At 42.2% G+C, this 19,758-nt stretch overlaps 1 protein-coding gene and 1 non-coding gene across 4 annotated transcripts in view; both read right to left on the bottom strand.

Moving 5' to 3' along the window:
* Positions 1-1,225: 1,225 nt before the first annotated feature.
* The window catches only part of PMP22 (peripheral myelin protein 22), a 35,314-nt gene continuing 16,781 nt past the window's right edge, over positions 1,226-19,758 (bottom strand). For all 3 annotated transcript variants that reach the window (XM_008010435.3, XM_037987298.2, XM_008010433.3), the window contains 2 exons: positions 11,263-11,403; positions 1,226-2,528 (listed from right to left, as the gene is read on the bottom strand). In XM_008010435.3, coding sequence (XP_008008626.1) covers positions 2,365-2,528; positions 11,263-11,403 — 305 coding nt within the window. In that variant the 3' untranslated portion in view covers positions 1,226-2,364. The remainder of the gene's footprint in view (positions 2,529-11,262; positions 11,404-19,758) is intronic.
* LOC119620383 (small nucleolar RNA U13) lies at positions 9,582-9,681 on the bottom strand. Its single transcript, XR_012089001.1, has one exon. It is a non-coding gene; the product is annotated as a small nucleolar RNA U13 (small nucleolar RNA).

The raw sequence follows: 19,758 nt of genomic DNA on the forward strand, positions 1-19,758 counted from the left end.
TGTTGAAGTATGAGGCCTCCTGCACTAGGTCAGAGGTGTCATCCCCAGTTGCATGCTGTAATCACCAGAAGTGTTCTTTAAACCTCACAGTCTGGGATAGGTCCCATCATGGAAACAGGGAATCCAAATCTCTAATGGGAATTCCTGTATGGGAGATTCCAATGTGCAGACTGATACTGAGAATCCTGCATAACAGTCAACGTCTCTCCTTCATGCTCTTTCAAATACACCTCTGTTGTAACATGTGTGATAACCACTCTAATCCTTAAGAGTATAGGTACTAGTCACTATGCTGAACAGTTTATCCATATAACTTCCTTTAAATCCCCACAGCCCTATACCCTTGGTATTGGCATCCTTGTTTTACAGATGAGGAAATGGAATCTTAGTGTTTAAGTAACCTTTTCAGGCTCCTATGGCTGGTAAGCAGCAAAGGACAGGCTCAAACCCAGGCTCTCATTTCTATGCTCTTAACCCTATTATAATATAGTCACTTGTTTACTTGTACCTCTCACTAAAATGTGACTTTTCGATGTTAAGATATATGTCATTCCTTCTTTATCTTTGGCACCCAATTCAAAATAGCTGCACAAAACATATGAAGGACTATCAAGTGCATCATTTGCTTGTTATTTTGCAGACACACAATAAAAGGTCAATGGGTAAAAATATGGACGCAAGAGACACAACTCAGAAACCCTGAGCTGGGTGACAATGGTGGCCTTTTCTCTCCTTCAGGATGGCACTAGGAGCTCAGTTGGTGCCAACCAATGTTTTATCTGCAAGAGTGGCCTCAAGTCACCATCATTCAGACCTTTCACCATATCATACCTCAAGGTTAGGGATCTGAGATGCTTATGCCAACATTCCCGGTATATCACGGCAGCTCATGACATGCCTCCATGTTTTCCATGTGGGTCATCAGACAACAGAGCACCAGAGAGGGTTGAACTAAATGAATACTCAAGTTCTTTCCAGTCCATTTATAGCTTCCATTTCAGCTACAATTCCCAACTGTCTCCAATTAGCAGACGTTTGCACAGACATCATGAAGGCACCATGTGCTCATAGTAGTTTGTAAAACAGCTATGATATTGGTGCCTTAGCACCATCCTATAACCCAAATCTCCAGTGCAACTTTGCTTTCCACTGAAGCTCTTCATCCTGCTCCAACAGGCACCTTGTACCCACACCCAAGTCCCCACAAAAACTCAAGAGAGACCAGTGAGTTACTCTGATGTTTATTTTAATGCATCTTAGTCCACACAGTTGGTATAAAATCAGAAAATGCAAAGCAAAATCAAAAGGTCTGGAGTCTTAGCATCAGAAGGGCACCATATATACATCTACAGTTGGTGGCCAATACAAGTCATCGCCAGACAGTCCTTGGAGGCACAGAACAGCCTAGACCCAGCCAAGCTCTGGGAACTCACGGTCCCAAGGAGTCTAGACACTTGTTCTGATGCTCTGACCGTAAGAAAAATGTGGGAGTGATGAAGGCTTTATGATTTACTCATTATAGTAATAATAGCAGCCTAGCTAGGTACAAAAGCAGTTATAAACCATTTATATTACACATAATTATTCAGGTCTCCATTCTATCTTATGTTGTAAAATCGTTAATTGGATTTCCAGTGAGTCATTTAGATGATTAGTGATAATAAGGAATGGTAAATCCATAGCACCATTTCAAAGATTTGTTGTCACTGATGTCTCATTTAGATGTGTGACCGAGATACTCCACCTGTAAGGGCAAGTATGCCAAAGCCACAAGCCGTGTTTTTGCGAGGGCTCCAGTTTGGGCATTTTGTCCGTGTGCGCGTAAAGCTTCACACAGAGGTTCAGGCAGCGGCTATTTCTGTTGGATGCACTGGGTCACCCACCAGAAAAGGGCTTTTGGACATTTGGGGTTTCTACCCACACTTTGGTTTTCTAAATGAGGTGGACTGAGGGGGAGGTATCTTCTTTCAGATGAAAGGGAAGGGGCAAGATGGAGTTATTTTATTTCTGGGTAAAACAAAACAAACAAACAAAAAACAAAACAAAAATACTGAGCTGGATTATACTGTTAGGATGTAAAGTTCCTTAGCTACTTCTTTAAGGTTCAACACGAGGCTGATGGTCAACATAAAAAGCAAACAATACTATGTACATATATGTAAAAAGTGTTATAAATAGGTTTTATAAACCGGAGATATTATATACATCTCAATCAACAGCAACCCCCACCTCCACTGCTTTCTGTTTGGTTTGGTTTGAGTTTGGGATTTTCCGCTAGCTCTTTTTTTTTTTTTTCTGGTTTCTGGTTTCCCTTCCTCCCTTCCCTGTGTACGCTCAGAGCCTCAGACAGACCATCTGGGCGCCTCATTCGCGTTTCCGCAAGATCACGTAGATGACACCGCTGAGAAGGGCCAGGGGGAAGGCCACCCAGGCCAGGATGTAGGCAAAGCCGTAGGAGTAATCCGAGTTGAGATGCCATTCCGGGTGCCTCACCGTGTAGATGGCCGCAGCACTCATCACACACAGACCTGGTGGAGGAGAGGGACAAGCTGGGTGAGGGAGAGTCCATGGTAGAGTGGCCCCGTCTCCGCCACACCAGATGCTGACAAACACTGCATAGGAAGAACATTTCTACCTCTGGAAAGAAATCTACTTCCAGGTCCAGAATTGAAAGGAGGTAGCTCGAAAATGTGGAAACAAGGAAAATGACTTGCTCTCTACTTCCAATCTCGGCCATCCAGGCCTTAATCTCTGAGGGTTTTATTTACCTTTTCTGCCCTATTTCTCTTTCTTTAACTATCACCAGTTCCCAGGCCACACTACATGGCCAGCAGGCATTCAGGCTGCAGGAAAAACCTACCTGTATCTTTGCAAGGGTGGTTGGGTATGGAAGCCCCTGGAAATCTATGTGCCACTCTACAAATGAGTAGTGGCATTACCTGAAGCCAGTGGAAGTGAAGTGACATTTTACCATTATTGGAGTCACGCCATGGTAAAAGGATTAAGCTCCATGCAGACCACAGGGGCCCATAGTCCCCCTAGCAGAGTTGCCACGTACCAGGTGAAGCAAGCAATGACTATGGACACTGCCAAACAGACAAAGAAACGTGTGGAGGGGAAAAAAGAAAGTGAGGAAGAAATGAGGACGCAGCACATAGTACGAGTGGGAAACCACGCTGTGGAGGGCGAAAATGATCAAAGGCAAGCTCCATTTCCCTGGGTGCCCCAAGGTTGCATCTGAAGCCCAAGGAAGGCTAAAGGGCATTGGATACGCAGGCGGGTCAAGCGACCTTCCCTGGCCCACCACTGCAGCCCTTCGGTGTGGAAAAGAGAAGAAAGACCTCCACCTTGGGCCCTGTGGAGCAGCCATGCTCAAACTGATGGCCCCAGCCCACGTGACAGTCAGCGCTCCCCCACGAGGAGGGGTCCAGTGATGTCAGCACCCCAGCCTGGAGCTGCACAAAGCCTGGTCTGTTTCCTCCCTGAAAACAGGGTCTTTGAGAAGCTCTGAGTGACTCTATTATAAATCCAGTATGCCGTGTGGGATTCATGCAGTTCCAGAGCTCCCAATGCACCCGCCCCCCCGGCCACCTACATCTAACCTCACTGCTATTTGGGCTGCTGTTTTACTGGACACTGCAACTTTGTTTGAGGACAGTACAGAAGTGGGAATACGCCACATGAACCCCCCTGTTAAGCCTGTCCTCCTGCAACTCAGAGGAGAAAACTCCCGCTTGATTGGACCCGGTCAAGAGAGCCATACAATAGTCTTGGAACCAAGATGGGACAGCATCCAGGACCTGCCACCTACAGGAAGTTCAGAAAACGGCAAAGATGGCCATGTCAGGAGCGAAATCATGGCTGGTTAGTTGTTGATTGAGGAAAACAGCAGTTTTGATCTGCTGGGGACACACTTTATTTGCCTTGAGGTCCAGGATCCTTAATTATCTTGTCCCACTGTTCCATGGCTTGTCTCTCCAAAGCACTAACTCTTGTCTTTAAGAAATACTGAAGTTGGCCAGGCACGGTGGCTCACGCCTGTAATCCCAGCACTTTGGAAAGACGAGGCGGGTGGATTACGAGGTCAGGAGATCGAGACCATCCTGGCCAACATGGTGAAACCTCATCTCTACTAAAACTACAAAAATTAGCCGGGCGTGGTGTCGGGGGCCTGTAGTCCCAGCTACTCGAGAGGATGAGGCAGGAGAATGGTGTGAACCCAGGAAGCGGAGGTTGCAGTGAGTGGAGATCATACCACTGCACTCCAGCCTGGGCGACAGAGCAAGACTCCGTCTCAAAAAAAAAAAAAAGAAAGAAATACTGAAGTTGCCTCTTGGGCTCTGTCTGATTTATCTAATGAGGGCAGGGCTATAAAAAAGGAAGTATGATCTTGGCAGAGAGCAAGGTGTTAACAGAGTGCTAGCAGGGCAGGACAACACTTAACATCGTGCAGGCAGGGTTCCCAAATGGGCTGTCTAACCAGATCTGGCATGAGAAATGCCTCGGGAGCTGAGTGGACCAGCTACTCCCCGATTTCACTGGCTAAGAGGAAATATCAGATTCCATCCTTGAACAAGAGGGACAGAAAGAGGCAATATACAGAAGTGCAGTGACTACACAGCTTAATGTGTATGACTCTCATCTTAGTAGAATCTCAGCAGTGAATGACTCTAAGCTGAACTGTGATAAGCAGTAAACTCAGATACCTACAAAGCCAAAGAGAGGATACACACTTTATATGATTGTTGTCAGGAGACTGATGTTTTAGAGAATATATTATTACAAGATTGTCTGCATGTAAAGCAATAGATGTACACTGAAAGAGAGAAGAATGATTCTTTGGCTGGGTTCCTGCTGTCTGCAACCCAACGCAGTTAATGTCATCCAGTGGTCATCTCCAAAAGCCAAATAGTCCTCCTAATAAGTGGATTGTCATTCACTTTCTCAGCAACCAGTAGGTGGAGATGCATCACCAGGTCCCCGTGGCAAGGGTAAGTGAGGCCCTGAGGCACAGGCAGATGTTCTGCTCTTTGGCAATGACCGGGACTCCCTGGGAGTGACCTGAGTCTGGGAGCATAGGTCGGCTTTAAGCAGAAGGACACTGACCCTGTCCAGACAACACAAATGTGCGCTGGGCATTCAACTTACAAGAGTTTCTCCCTGTCTCAGGATGGCTAGGTCTGCAACAACTTCCTGCAAGTTCTCCCTAAAGCCCTTTTGAAGAGAAAGTCTTAAGCTCCTTTAACAGTGACTGCGACCCCATGTGAATGATTAGAGCCCAGAGCTTTTGGAAGGGAGCACCCAAGGGGCCAAGGTCAAAGGAAGCAGCTGAGGGAATTCCCAGTACATCCTTATCATCTCCACTCCCTTTGGTTCAGTGAACATTTAATGAGTGCCTACTGCATGCGGGCACTCTTCTAGCTGCTGTTCTAGATGCACCAAGGTAAGTGAGACATGGCTCCTACCTTAAGGACTGTGTGTCTAGAAGACAGACATTTGCATATAATTTCGAGATTATCCGATGGAATTTCAAGGGAAGGAAGGAAATGCACCAGATGCCCCAAGAGCATAGACGGGCACTGAGTCCATACTGGGGAACTGGAGAAGCCACACGGACTCTCATATAATAGGCTGATAGCTCACTAGGGGTCAGGAAAGAGAGGACCTTACATGACATGTTAAGGAAGTTGTGATGAGAAGCCTCTGAGGAAGCTTCAGCAGAGGAGAAACATGATCAGATGCATGTTTCAGAATGAACACTCTGGCCACAGTGCAGAAAATGGATTCACGGGCAGGGACAAGGCAGGCAGCTGGTAGGCGCATGAGGAGGCCTTTGCATAGCTGCACTGGGGTTAGTGAGTCAAGACAAAAGAAATGGGTGTAATGCCTACGGAGGAGGCTGACCAAACACAGGACTCAGTAGAAGGCTGACTGTGGGGCGAGGGATAGAAGAGAGGCCAGCACGACCGCCTGATGTGTTCACTCAGGCAAGTGGGAACACGGTGATGTCTCAGAAGCCAGGGGAATAAAGCTTCAAAGAGTGAGTAGCTAACAGTATTGAAAGGAGCAGAGTGATCCAACAAATTAAAGACTTCAAAGTGTACTTTGGTAACCTCAGCAAAAGCACTTTCATTTGAGAGCCTGGGGCAGAAGCCAGAGAGAAGTTGGTTGGAAAGGGATGTCAGTGAGACCACCGGGGTGGTCACTGGAAGGTGCAGCTATGATGTTGGGTTGATGAGTGGGTGCCTCTGTCTCCCTCCCGCTTCATCCTCAGGGCAATAAGCTAGGGCAGGAAGGGGCTATGAGGCCTGTTCCTCTGAAAGCAAGAAGCTTCTCTGTGTTTCTGTGATTGAAGCCCACTCCTTTTTCATTTTCGGTATCAAGTGACCATTGCTGCCTACAAAGTCACCCATAGCATTGACTCCGATCTGGGCATGGCCAATGAGACATCCATAATCATTTACCCCTAATAAAAATGTCTAAATGTGGTATTCTACATAAGCCATCTTTGAATCACTGTGAACAGGATGGCACTGAACTTTTATTAATTCCCCCCACCAAGTTCTTTTTTTTTTTCTTAGAGAGGCAGGGTCTCACTCTGTCACCCAGGCTGGAGCAAGCACAGAGGCCTGATCACAGTTTACTGTAGTCTTGACCTCCCAGATTCAAGCAATCCTCCTCCCTCAGCCTCCTGAATAGCTGGGACCACAGGCGTGCTCCAAGGCACCCGGCTAATTTTTAAATCATTTTTTGTAGAGAAGGCATCACGCTTTGTTGCCCAGGCTGGTCTCGAACTCCTGGCTTCAAGCAATCCTCTCGCCTCAGTCTTCCACAGTGTTGGGATTACAGGCATTAGCCACCACATCTGGCCCAAATCCTTTTATTCTAAATGCTCTATAGCTATATTGATCTTTCTATTAACAAAACAAATGAACAACAATAACAAAAAGAGAAAGTGAAACTCACTCAGGAGTCCCCTCTACTCTTTCTGTTCTTAATCCCACTAACTACACATTTGACTTGAGTTTGATTCTGCCAAGAAAACACAATTATCTAATCATCCAACCAATAGTTTTATTCAGGCTCCTCTATGTGCCCCACATGGAGCTTGATGCTGGGTATAAGCAGTGAAATAAATCAAAACGTGCAAATCTTCCTTTTAGGTCTGTGTCTAGGTTAATTTCTAGATGTTTTCCAGTCTAGTGTGACCCAACCCGACAGAGCTAAGACACAGATAGCTACTGTCTAGGAATAGATGGCTATAGGTTCTGAAAATAAGAATGACTCCAAAGTCCAGACACAGGATCAGGATGTTCCTTCTCTAAGAAGTTGGTTTAGCTATTTCTGGGGAAATATCCTAGAAAACCTTACAGTGGGATTAGGGACAGTTTACTGGCTATGTCAGTGGTTCCCAACCCTAAATGCATGTCAGAGTCACCTAGGCAGTGGATCCATCCCAGAACTATTAATGAGTCTCCAGAGATGAGGCCTGAATACTGTCTTTTTTTTTTTTTTTTTTTTGAGACAGTCTCACTCTGTCACCCAGGCTGGAGTGCAGTGGCACAATCTTGGCTCACTGCAACCTCCACCTCCTGGGTTCAAGTGATTCTCCTCTGCTTCAGTTTCCCAAGTAGCTGGGAATACAGGTGCACAACACTACACCGGGTTTTTAAAAAAATTTTTAGTAGAGACAGGATTTCACCATGTTGGCCAGGCTGGTCTTGAACGCCTGACCTCAAGCAATCTGCCCACCTCAGCCTGCCAAAGTGCTGGGATTACAGGCGTGAGCCACTGCGCCCAGCCCACTGTCACTTTTTTAATTAAAAAAGAACCTCAGGTGATTCTGATGCACTGCTCAGGTTGAAAGCACTGAACTAAAGGAAGGAGGCTTTTGATATGCATTAAGAAGCAGCCAACCTAATGCAATCAAGAAGAGATAGTTCCTAACTGTGAGCCTGGTGGTTAAGTAAGGAAGAGATGATTTGGCAAACCATGGAGACCCCACACGACACACAGAGCTGTAATCTAGAGCAAGGAGACAGGACAACTCCCAAACCTACAGTCAGCTCCAAGAGCCCTAACGTCTTTCATGTGCTTTTCCTGAAAGCTCATGTGTGCCATCCATAAAGATCACAGCTGGGTCCACCAAGAGGAAGCTGTGCAGAGATAATGCAGCCCATAACAGCCACTTCCGGAGACTACACAGAGATTCTAGTGGTTTCCACTTAATATGCTCCAGTGCATTGGACAGGCATTTGCCGGGCATGCACGCTCGTAGATTTTACATCCCATGAGTGTGGAGCTACTTTCTTCTTCCTTCTGTCCTCCCTCTCTTTCTTCCTTTCTTTCCCTTCTTTCTTTTCTTTCCTTCTGTTTGTCAGTTTTAGCTTTTCTAACTACTTCCTTGACGTTAAGTTGTCACTTCCCAGGTTTTCCCAAAACCTGGGTTTCTCATCTCCAACAACCCTACTCTAATTAGCTCTTTAATTACTAACTTCTTACTAGTCTGTGAGTCGGAAAACCACATGACAAAATTGACTTAGAACTGTCACACGATAAGAGAACCAGGAAATTTCCAAGTAGAGTTCTTAACTCTTTCAGTTCTCAGCATTAGTGGAAAGACCCTGCAACCATTTCCAGTGCAACATCCTAGAGATCTGAGGTTCCCTGGAGACCAACTCTCAGATGACATTGACTGAGATTAACAACGGAGGACAGGACACTCTCCAGACTTACAAAATACAACTGCTATTACAGCTCAGCATTTCAAATTCAAGATAACTTCCTATTCAAATGTGGACCAACAGATAACTGAAAATTCAGTCTCATGAGAGGTAAGCAGCTAAATGTAAAGGGGATAAAGAGGACAAAGTCACGTGCTTTTATATTCGGAATTCTGCACTTCCAGCACAGTTCTAAACATCTTGTATTGACTTGGGAGGAGAATGAAGATAGTGAAGCAAGAGTGGATTAGTAAACGTACTTAAATTGCAATACCTAGAAGAGTGTTTGGCTGAACTGAAATACTTTTAACACACAGTGCAGTTACATGAGTGACCTAAGTGTTCTTATCTCTGTACTTTGAGTTTTGGCCTAAAATGATGTAATGATGTTGCTAGAAAGACATTGCTAAAGGACTTAAAGCCGAAACAGTTCAGCAGGATGAATGAAGATGAAGGTACTAGCTAACCCAAGGAGCCCGTTCAACAGCAGCTTGCTTCTTCTTGGCTCCATATTTTCAGTGTGACTGGGTCTTATGCTACAGGCTTGTATTCATCACAGATGTTTGGAACTTCAGAACAATACATGATGCAAATTTGCATTTACCTTCCACTGTAAATCAGTTCCAATAAAAGATAATATAAAAGCCAGAGCTTCTGCCTTGGATTTTGTGTTCTTTAAATTTTTTGGTGGATTCTGTCTTTAAAATATAAGGAGAAGTACCTCACTATATTCAGCGTAACACCCACTCATCCCTGTCATGAACTGGGTGACCTTGGGCATTCATTTAGCCTCTGGTGGGCTCAAATTATTCATCAGTAGAATAATGAGCCTGTACAAATAAAATGTGATTTTTTTCACCTCAGACGGGTAATGTGCCAACATCATAACAAGGTTTGAGGGAGGCACATCTCTCACACATGAGCATGAAAACCCAATCATCGCTTATGAAACTAACATTTCAATATAAATACATTATGAAACTTCTGGTTCTAAATCCATATTATCTTGAGGGCATATCCACTGATGCAAAGGATATGATCATTATTTGATTTGATATCAAATTAAAACAAGTAAGCAAAAAAAAAAAAAAAAAAAAAAAACCAGAATATGTTACAGTTGTCTTTATTACAACTGAAAATTGAGTAAGTAAAGATAACTCTTCACTTTAACGTACCTAGAAATGATATCTCCTTGCATAATTAGTCATTTAACAGAGCCGGCAACCATCCAGGAGCTTGGCTTGGTGTCATAAGACATGGGTAAGTAGCAAAGCACTGTCTGGTTTTGAAATCTCAAAACCGTGAGTATTGAAATGTTGTATTTAAGTCTTTAATGAGAAGTGGTTAATCATTTACTTCCTTCTTTCAGGAAAGGGGAACTCTCTGGCTTCTAGACAAGGTCACCAACATCTAACCTCAGGCTGTGTCTTCCCATACAACCCTATTTAAGGCATTATATCCATTGAAGACACATGGGCTGCTTTCAACCTTCCAACGACTGCTCCTGAGCACAGGGTGGGGAAATGGTACTACAGGCATTCTGACAACCAACTCAGAGAAGAGATGTTACATCCTTTGCGCTCTCAGAGGGTCAGAATTGAGAACATCTCACAGGACCTAGACATACTCTGGTACATATGAAGTTTGTGATCTATGAATTTGGACCACGAAATCCACCACTACATCTGGCTCTTACTTCTGTCCAATGCCCTGCTGGCTCCATCAACAGTAAGTCAACAGAAAGACATATAAGAGCTAATGAAGCAAGATGCTAGGCATAATCCAGAAAAAAGTTGGAAGATGTCACCCTATGTAATAGAAGTTTCTAGGTCTCTGCACACTGTGCATATTTAAAATGTATTTAATGAGGGAACTTGAAGACAGTTTGGGGAGGAGATTAAGGAGACTTCTTATGTGTTTTCATGTGTCGTCATGGCCCCATGTTTGGAAATGACAATATGTGACACAGGAGCACCAAAATGAAGATATCAGAGGATGACAACAGTCAATCAAAGCCCAGTGGAATCTAGAAACTGGAAACAAGGAAGGTGAGAATGTCAGTGTGACTTCATCACTACCTGCTGGTAGAAGACACATACCTGATAACAACTTTGCCTGTTCTTAGCACATCGGGGCCATTTTCCGGAGGCATAATGTAATCTATAGGAAACAGCTCTCAAGCCTGACCTTTGCACTATGGATAGCCTCAGTATTCACCTCTGATTATGTGTCCAGATTGCCATTTCATTCTTGGTGATACGCCTGGCTTGGGTGGGGACCTTCCTTCCAGATCCTCTAAGTTCTCTTTCATATGCATCTCATTCCAGGGAGAAGAAGAGAGTTCTAAGTCCCAAGTTCTAAGACACATCTACGTACACACCCACACATACAAGCACCCACACTCGCTTTTATGGAAAGCATCCAATGGGGAGACTCATGAACATCAGCCATTCTGAGGCCACATCCTTCTACTAAACTAATCATTCCACAGACTTGGATAGGCCTCGTTTCCACACGGACTTTACCATCCACAACTTACCAGCAAGGATTTGGAAGATTCCAGTGATGTAAAACCTGCCCCCCTTGGTGAGGGTGAAGAGTTGGCAGAAGAACAGGAACAGAGACAGAACGCTGAAGATGATCGACAGGATCATCGTGGCCTGGACAGACTGCAGCCATTCTGGGGAAAAGAGACACTTGGTTAGGACAGCTGGCCGTGGCTGGGGGAGGGCTCTGCCTTGAGGTGCAGGGCCTGAGGGGCCGTGACTGCTGACAGCACAGTCCTCACAGGCAGCAGAAAAAGAAGCCCTTTTTCCTTAGCAGAACTCAATTTACTTTCACAATCTAAAAAGTCATTCTTTATTTCAGTTTCTGTTGGAGGAAAAATTATATAAATATACACATACATATATATGTACCGATGTATACATATACACACACGTATGTACCGATATGTACACATTACATACTTATATACCTATATGTACAAATATGCGTATATATGTATGTGTTTCTATATATATGTGTGTGTACATACACATATACAAATACATGACACACACATATATGTGAAACACATATGAACATTTAGGGAAGGGCTGTAAAAAAATGTCTATAGTTCCACCACTAGGAGTTAAAGTCATTTTAAAATATATTGAATTTCCTTCCAGTGTTGGTGCAAATGTGTTACTTGTGTACATCTGTCTGTGTTAAAGAGGGCCTGAGCCCTGCCTACTGCCTTCCCTCTTCTTGCCCTCAGGGGTCTTTGAAGAGCTTATCGGAACTTCTGCATTCCAAGAAAAATAGTTTAAAACCACTGTTCAAATTATCTTCATTCCCCAAGGAGAGGTAAAGATTATGGGAATGGCTGTTAGAGCCCAAACTAATTTTTTAGAAGAATGGAAGAAAATACTGATGGAGAAAGGTATGCTCTCCATAGGTATGGAAATCCATTTGCCTGGGCAACCTGTATTTTTTTTTTGTAAACTCTGATCATGGCCATTAGCCTCAGTGCAGAGCGGTGTGTGATCACAAACCACCAGACGGGATGAAGGCTTACACTTCCTTATCTCTGTTGAACCCCAAATCTCCAAGCTTCCAACTGAAATTCAGGCAAGAAGACAGTGCCTCCTATGATTTCTTCAGTTCACCATCCACTGCAAATTCATGTCATTTCAGGGAGGAAAGAAGAAGCAACCTGAGTTCCACACTGTAGAGGGAAGCTCAGGGTAAAAAGCTGCATTTGGCCTCTGTCTTCTCTTCCAAGTGCCACAGAATGCTGGGGGCAGGCACCGCTCTCATGGAGGAAAAGCAACTGGGGAAGCTGCAGCATTTAATCCTTTCAGCTCAGTAACTGCCATATGTAATGGCTTCAAAAGCATACCTCAATGCTTCAACCAGTACTCACGGTTCTGAAATCTGGATGGTTTATAATTAAAAACTGAGTAAGATAAACTTGTTTTGAGTTGTAAGCAGCTCAAGGTAGAATTTTAAGGGTGCCAATTAGGTTAACTGTTACTAGAGTTTCACATAAGATGTTTCCAAGGCACAGACTGGAAATATTTTAGAGTTGGAAGAAAACTGAGAGATCAACTAGTCCAGCTCCTTTGCACTGAAAGAGAATTCCAGAGGTGTTTTCCTGAGTCCAAATGACACAGCCAAATCTGAGAGGCCTTTGATTCTAGTCTAGTACTCTTCACATTCAAGCACAACATATGCTTCTTTTATTTTTTCAATTTCTTTGTCAATTAAAGTAAGAAAATAATGGCTAATGGGGTTGTGAGCCATCCCGCTGTCACTCTTACATAACCTTAATTAAATGTTGGTCTTTATCCAGCATAGCGGCTCTTCTGGAGGAGCACTTTGCAATAAAGATAATGTTCCCATAATACTATTTGCTTAAAATAAAAAAATTATCTAGCACTTCGGTAGATGCAGCTGGAATTACAAAGAAATCTGAGACCCAAATCTGAAACTAAAACAAATAAAGGGATTCGCTTTGGCTGGGAAATGTCCTTCCATGCGCATGCTCATGAGGAGTATGGCTGGTAGAGACAATATCTTAGCTTTCCTTCTCCAGTCCTGAGATACTGTCTTGACCCTTATCCCCGCGCCCCTGTCATTTTCAGCAGGAACTACTACGAGACCTCACATATACAGAAAACTTAAAATCTTTATATGTTAAATCTATATAAACAGAAAGTGTCTAATATTTAATAATATAACCGAAACACTTCTTGAAACGTCTTTCAACAGTAACTTGAATTTTAGTCCCAACCCCATTACAACTGAGCTGTTTGCCATAAGTTGTTTCTCAAATCAAATCAGAGTTAGAGGATCAAGGACATTTTTATTCAATGAGCATTTGCCAAATACCTACTGTTTGGAGCCAAGCCCTGTGGTTGACTCTGATGAGCCAGAGATGAAGAAGATGGTTTTCAACCATAAGCACAATAAATAAAACAGATGCATTAAGATAGTAAGTATATCATCAACCACATTATGTGAATGGGTTCAAGGCACTCATAAGATATGGAATTTTATCTTTAATTAAGACATTTTGGGAAGCTAAGGCGGGTGGAACACTTGAGGCCAGGAGTTCAAGACCAGCCTGGCCAACATGCCAAAACCCCATCTCTACAAAAAATACAAAAAAACTGGCCAGGTGTGGTGGTGGGCACCTGTAGTCCCAGCTGCTCGGGAGGCTGAGACAAGGAATCGCCTGAACTCAGGAGGTGGAGGTTGTAGTGAGCCAAGATCACACCACTGCACTCCAGCCTGGGCACAGAGAAAGACTCTGTCTAAAAAAGAAAAAAAAGACCTTGTGGCTATATTCTAATACAATAGATACACCTAACACAAGCAACGGTCAAACACAAAAAAGATTTTGAAAAGAAGCGTCAGGCAAATATTAACAAAAAAGAAAGAAGATAAATTAATAATAAAAAATAGAATTTATGTTGAAAGGATGAAAGTGACCAGAGAGTTGTTCGGTTGTTTCATAGAGGAAAGATTTGGTTTATTTGATATTTACTTCTGGTTTACATGATCTATGAGTGAAGAAAATAAATGTTTATGCATATAATAACATGGCCTGGAAAAGTAAAAACCAAAACATAATCAAAATATGAGAAGAAATTGTTAAAACCACAATGACAGTAAAAGACTTTAGCTTCCTTCCTCAAAATAGATGTCAGGTAGACCAAAAATAAGAAACAATGTAGATTATATAAGAGGGTTAACAAATTTGGTTTAATAGATGTATAGAAAACTTGTGTCTATATAGCAAAAGACACAAATTTTCTATACAGCAAAACCATAAGTTATTTTCAAACACACATGGGACAGCTTTTCAAACTGACTCTAAGGTAACAAAGAATATCGCAATAAATACCAAAGCAGAAATGTTATAGTCTCAACACATAACTAAAGGCAAACCAAAATTAGACATTAAAAACAAACTAGCCAAAATAAATTTGGAAATTTAAAAACAGTGCTCCAGATAATTCCTCGGATTAAAAAAATCAAGATGAAAAGTAAAAATTTCTTCAGCAAGGAACTATATTGAGAGCCACATGGCACACCTGTGGGTTGTAGCCAAAGCAGTTCTCAGAGGACACTGTATACACTTCTAAGCATTTGCTAGAAAAATCCTTAAAAAGAGTGAACTAAACTTTCAACTCAAGAAGCTAGAAAAAAAAAACAACGAAATAAGTCCAAAATTAATTGACTTAATATGGATAAAAGCACAGACTAATGAGACAGAAAAAAATATTAAAATGCTTTTAATAAAAATGTCTGGTTCAATGAACAATGACAGATAAGAAAAATTTTGAAGTAAACACAACAGCAACTAAAAACCAAAACGAACAAAAAGAAAGTCAGAAAAACAAATAAAACCAGTGAGTCAAGATATCACCTACCAGATTTAAAACATATATGTATATTTTGCTTATTATAGTATATGGTATAAATTAAATATACAGTTAATAATTAAATACCTTATAATATATAATTATAGAACATATCATAGAACTATGATCTATAATTATATAATATATAATTATATAATAAATAAATATATAAAAATATATAATATATAATTATAGAGCATACTATAGAACTATGATATATAATTATATAATATATAATTATAGAACATGTTCAAGTGCTTATAATTATATAATACATAATTATCATTAATAAAATGTATTTCATTTATAGACACACATATGATGTTGTGTATTATATACTAAATTTACATGTATGCTTCCAAAGTCTTAATTCTGTCCCATTCTTTTATTTTTCTTTCATGATTAATACCATATTTTTGAATTGCTAAAACTTTATAATACAAATATAAGCTTCGTATGTCTAAAAATATATATAAATATCATATAAAATATATAGTCTATAAAATATATAATTATCTATCATAGTTCTATGATATGTTCTATAATTATATATTATAAAGTATATAATTATTAATTGTATATTTAATTAATTTCTTTTTCTTTTTCTTTTTCTTTTTTTTGAGACGTTGTCTCGCTCTGTCTCCCAGGCTGGGGTGCAGTGGTGCATTCTTGGCTCACTGCAGCCTCCACCCCCTGGATTCAAGCGATTCTCCTACCTCAGCCTCCAGAGTAGCGGGGACTACAGGCACCCGCCACCATTATCCGGCTAATTTTTTTTATTTTTTTAATGGAATCTCGATTTTGTCACCCAGGCTGGAGTGCAATGGCATGATCTCAGCTCACTGCAACCTCCGCCTCCTGGGTTCTAGTGATTCTCCTACCTCAGCCTCCTGAGTAGTTGGGAGCACAGGCGCGCACCACCATGCCCTGCTAATTTTTGTATTTTTAGTAGAGACGGGGTTTCACCATGTTGGCCAGGCTGGTCTCGAACTCCTGACCTCAGGTGATCTGCCCGCCTTGGCCTCCCAAAGTGCTGGGATTACAGGCATGAGCCACCGTGCCCAGCTTGTATATTTAATTTATACCATATACTATAATAAGCAAAATACAACAGACAATACATAGTGTTGGCTATTCATTTGGTAAAACATAAAATTAAATCTCTAGTTCACATCATTAACAAAATTAAACTACAGAGAGAACAAAGAGAAAACAGCTAAGTATAAAATTTAAGAGCCATATGATTAGCAAAGGAGAAATATGAACAGCCAATAAACATTGTAAAAGGTGCTCAACCTCACTAGCAACCAGGGAAATGCAAGTGAAACCTATGAGGAGGGTGATACCAATTTTCATCCAGTAAATAGGCAAAATTCAAAATAAAAGATAATATCAGCAGAACAAATAAGTGATAGCTACCTGCATACACCATTCATAGGAATAATAATATTATTATTATTGTAATCCTTTTGTGATCAGCCATTTTGTGGCAGAATGTATTAGGTTGATAAAAAAGTAATTGTAGTTTTTGCTATTAAAAGTAATTTAAAAATTGTAACACCTCCAGCATAATGACACAACTATATATATATTCAAGTGCTTATCTACTATATCCTGGAAAAACATTGAACATATACTCAGAGAAAAATAAATAAGGAAATTCATTGTAGCATTTCTATGAGGGAAAATAAATTATGGTATATCCTTACAATGAAATATTTTGCAGTAGTTAAAAAAATCATGAGTTAGAAAATGAAGAGTCTTTGAAAGATCTTCAAGACAATGAAAAGAGTAAGGTGCATACACAACATGTCATCGTTATGAAAATAAACACCAAAAAACTATATAATTGCATGTAGACATCCACAGGCATACAAATATTCGTAGAGAAAGAGTCAAAGTTGTGTCAAATTGATGTCAGTGGGTTCCCCCAGGAACTACTGTTGCAACGAAGAAGAGTTTGGTCAAGAAGGCCTTTCAGTAGAGAATATTTTCATGTATTATAATACTTGTACTACTTAAATAATGAAAACCAATTTAAAAGATTACATAGGCAAAAAAGATGCAGCAGTCTATTGACTTATTAAGAGTTAGGATTCTAAAACTCAAAGGGTTACTGGAATTCTGGGCAGGACTGGGCTTCCACACGACCAGGAAAAGAACAGGGGCTTTTCCTATCTTCCAACAGCATTGATCAAAAGCTACACAGTGACGGCGAGAGAAAAAAAAAAAACAGAGCCCAGCCCAGAAGAAAGCAACCTCCATCCAGCTCCAAAAGGCTGGAGCAAGATTCAAGAGCTCTCGTTGTTGTTCAAAGGGAAGCCCACAGGCCCCTGAGGACATTTCTAAACTCAGATGATGCTGCTCCCCAGTCAGAACCATTCATCAGAACTGGAATAGACAGATAACCAGGGCAGTAAGAGACAGCAGATACCACACACTCCGAAAACGACAGGGCTTTGATCCTGTCCAAGGATGGGGTCCCGTGTGAGCAAGTGCAAAGCTTGACTCTCTCCAGCATTTGCGTGCTCTGATTAGGACAGTCCAGGCAGGGCTGGGCTCTGTTGCCAATTTCTTGCCACATACATTTTTTTGGCCTTGAATTCTGCTTCACTAACTTGAGGCACTAATATATTTTACTGGGTTGTCATAATCATCAAACAAAAGAGTTGCTATTGAAGCTCTGTTAAAGGATAGTGCAAATAACCCCACCTAAAAGGCTGATGTGGGAAACAGGGTAAACAAGCACTTACAGGCTGTTACTGAGCGGCCAGGTTCTGGAGCATTTCTATCTGGGTCACACCAAGCAGTATGAAAATGGGAGCTACGATGTTCACACAAGCCAGGTTATTAGCACATCGGCCAGAACTCCAAAAAGTGTTTTGATACAACTTTGGCATCAATTCATATCTACTCTCCAGCATAAAGGTGCTACAGAGTCAGAGAGAAAATATCTGCACAGACAGCAAACTGTCTATAAAGAATCAGAGACCTAATACTTTAGGCTTTGCAAGTCATACGGTCTTCTTAGCAACTACTCAACTCTGCCTTCGTAGCACAAAATCAGCCATAGCCACAGACAAGATGTAAATGAGTGGGTGTGGCCCATTCCCCCAATAGCCATATATCCAATAAAATCTTATTTACAGAAGCAGATTGGATTCGACATGCAAGCTATTACTTGCCACACTCTGCTACAGCAAAACAAGTCAGATGTACAGAAAATAATTATTCGAGTTCAGAGAAATATAATGCAAGGAAAAATGTTGTCAATTACCAATCTGTTTTATTTAAATAAAACCTCGTGTGACACCAACATCCCAAGTGGCTAAACTACAGATTAACACAAGCCCCAGTGTGGCGATACTCTTCCCCACCCCCCACCCATACTTGCAATTTGTATGCAATAAATAGTAGAGGTTATGTTGAGTACCTGCTGTCCTCCAGGCCACACTCAGTTCCTGGTGCAAAGTGGAGGCCTGGTAAATATTCGTGGAGTTCCCACTGGCAGTTTTAAGCTAATATCCAGCCTTGGTGCTGAACACTGAATTAAAAACTAAAGCTCTGGCCAGGCGTGGTGGCTCACACCTGTAATCCCAGCACTTTGGGAGGCCGAGGCGGGCAGATCACGAGGTCAGGAGATTGAGACCATCCTGGCCAATGTGATGAAACCACGTCTCTACTAAAAATACAAAAATCAGCTGGGTGTGGTGGCACGTGCCTGTAATCCCAGCTATTGGGGAGGCTGGGGCAGGAGAATCACTTGAACCTTGGAGGCGGAGATTGCAGTGAGCCGAGATCATGCCACTGCACTCCAACCTGGAAACAGAGCAAGACTCTGTCTCAAAAAAAATGTTCTTTGCAGGCCTCCTGTTCTGAGAGTGTCCGGTACAAGAGCTGCTGACAGCTTTCTGACATGGGCCGTGGCAGCACCCAGACCCAGCTCCCCCCCAGATAGTGGGAAGCTCGAGTTGCACAACAATCAAGGCTCATTTCAAGGTCAGATTCCTGCTGTAGGAGCAGCTGAGCAATGAAGGAAATACATCAGCCCCCTCAGCTGTATTCTTAGCCCAGGGCCTACAACCCAGTGAGTTAAGGACTCAGAAAGTATGAAGCACTTTTCAATGTAACAGTTCAAGTGCATCTTTCATTACCAGCATGGCACCAACCCTGCCCCATATCAAGTCCCACTCTGGGCAATTCATAAAACCGTTCTGAGTCAAGAGAACAGGTTTTTTGTAAGTGAAAGGAAGGACAGTTGCAAAAGAGTCAGAAGAGACCTTGGAGAGGCCAAGAGAGGAAAAGCCATGAGAGAGTGAATCACAGAGGCAGAGAGTTATTAATACTTCCCATTTGCATAGCGCTAGACTGTTTTCAAAACACATGACCCCAAGACCAGGACTCCCACGCCCAAACCTCCCAGCCCACAACCATCACACAGATCGCCATTTTCCTTATTTCTCAGTATGAATGTCATTCCAGAAATAGCTGAGTCTCTGAAAGGCCCCCATCCTAAACAATGTGGCCTTTGCCCATATGCTTCGCCCACCAGCTCAAGCATGCCCAGAGCCCAGCGTGGGTCTTGCCCCTGGGCTTCAACTTCTCCCCCAGCTGGTGGCTTT

Source organism: Chlorocebus sabaeus, chromosome 16 (assembly GCF_047675955.1).
Source record: "Chlorocebus sabaeus isolate Y175 chromosome 16, mChlSab1.0.hap1, whole genome shotgun sequence".
NCBI lineage: Eukaryota > Metazoa > Chordata > Mammalia > Primates > Cercopithecidae > Chlorocebus > Chlorocebus sabaeus.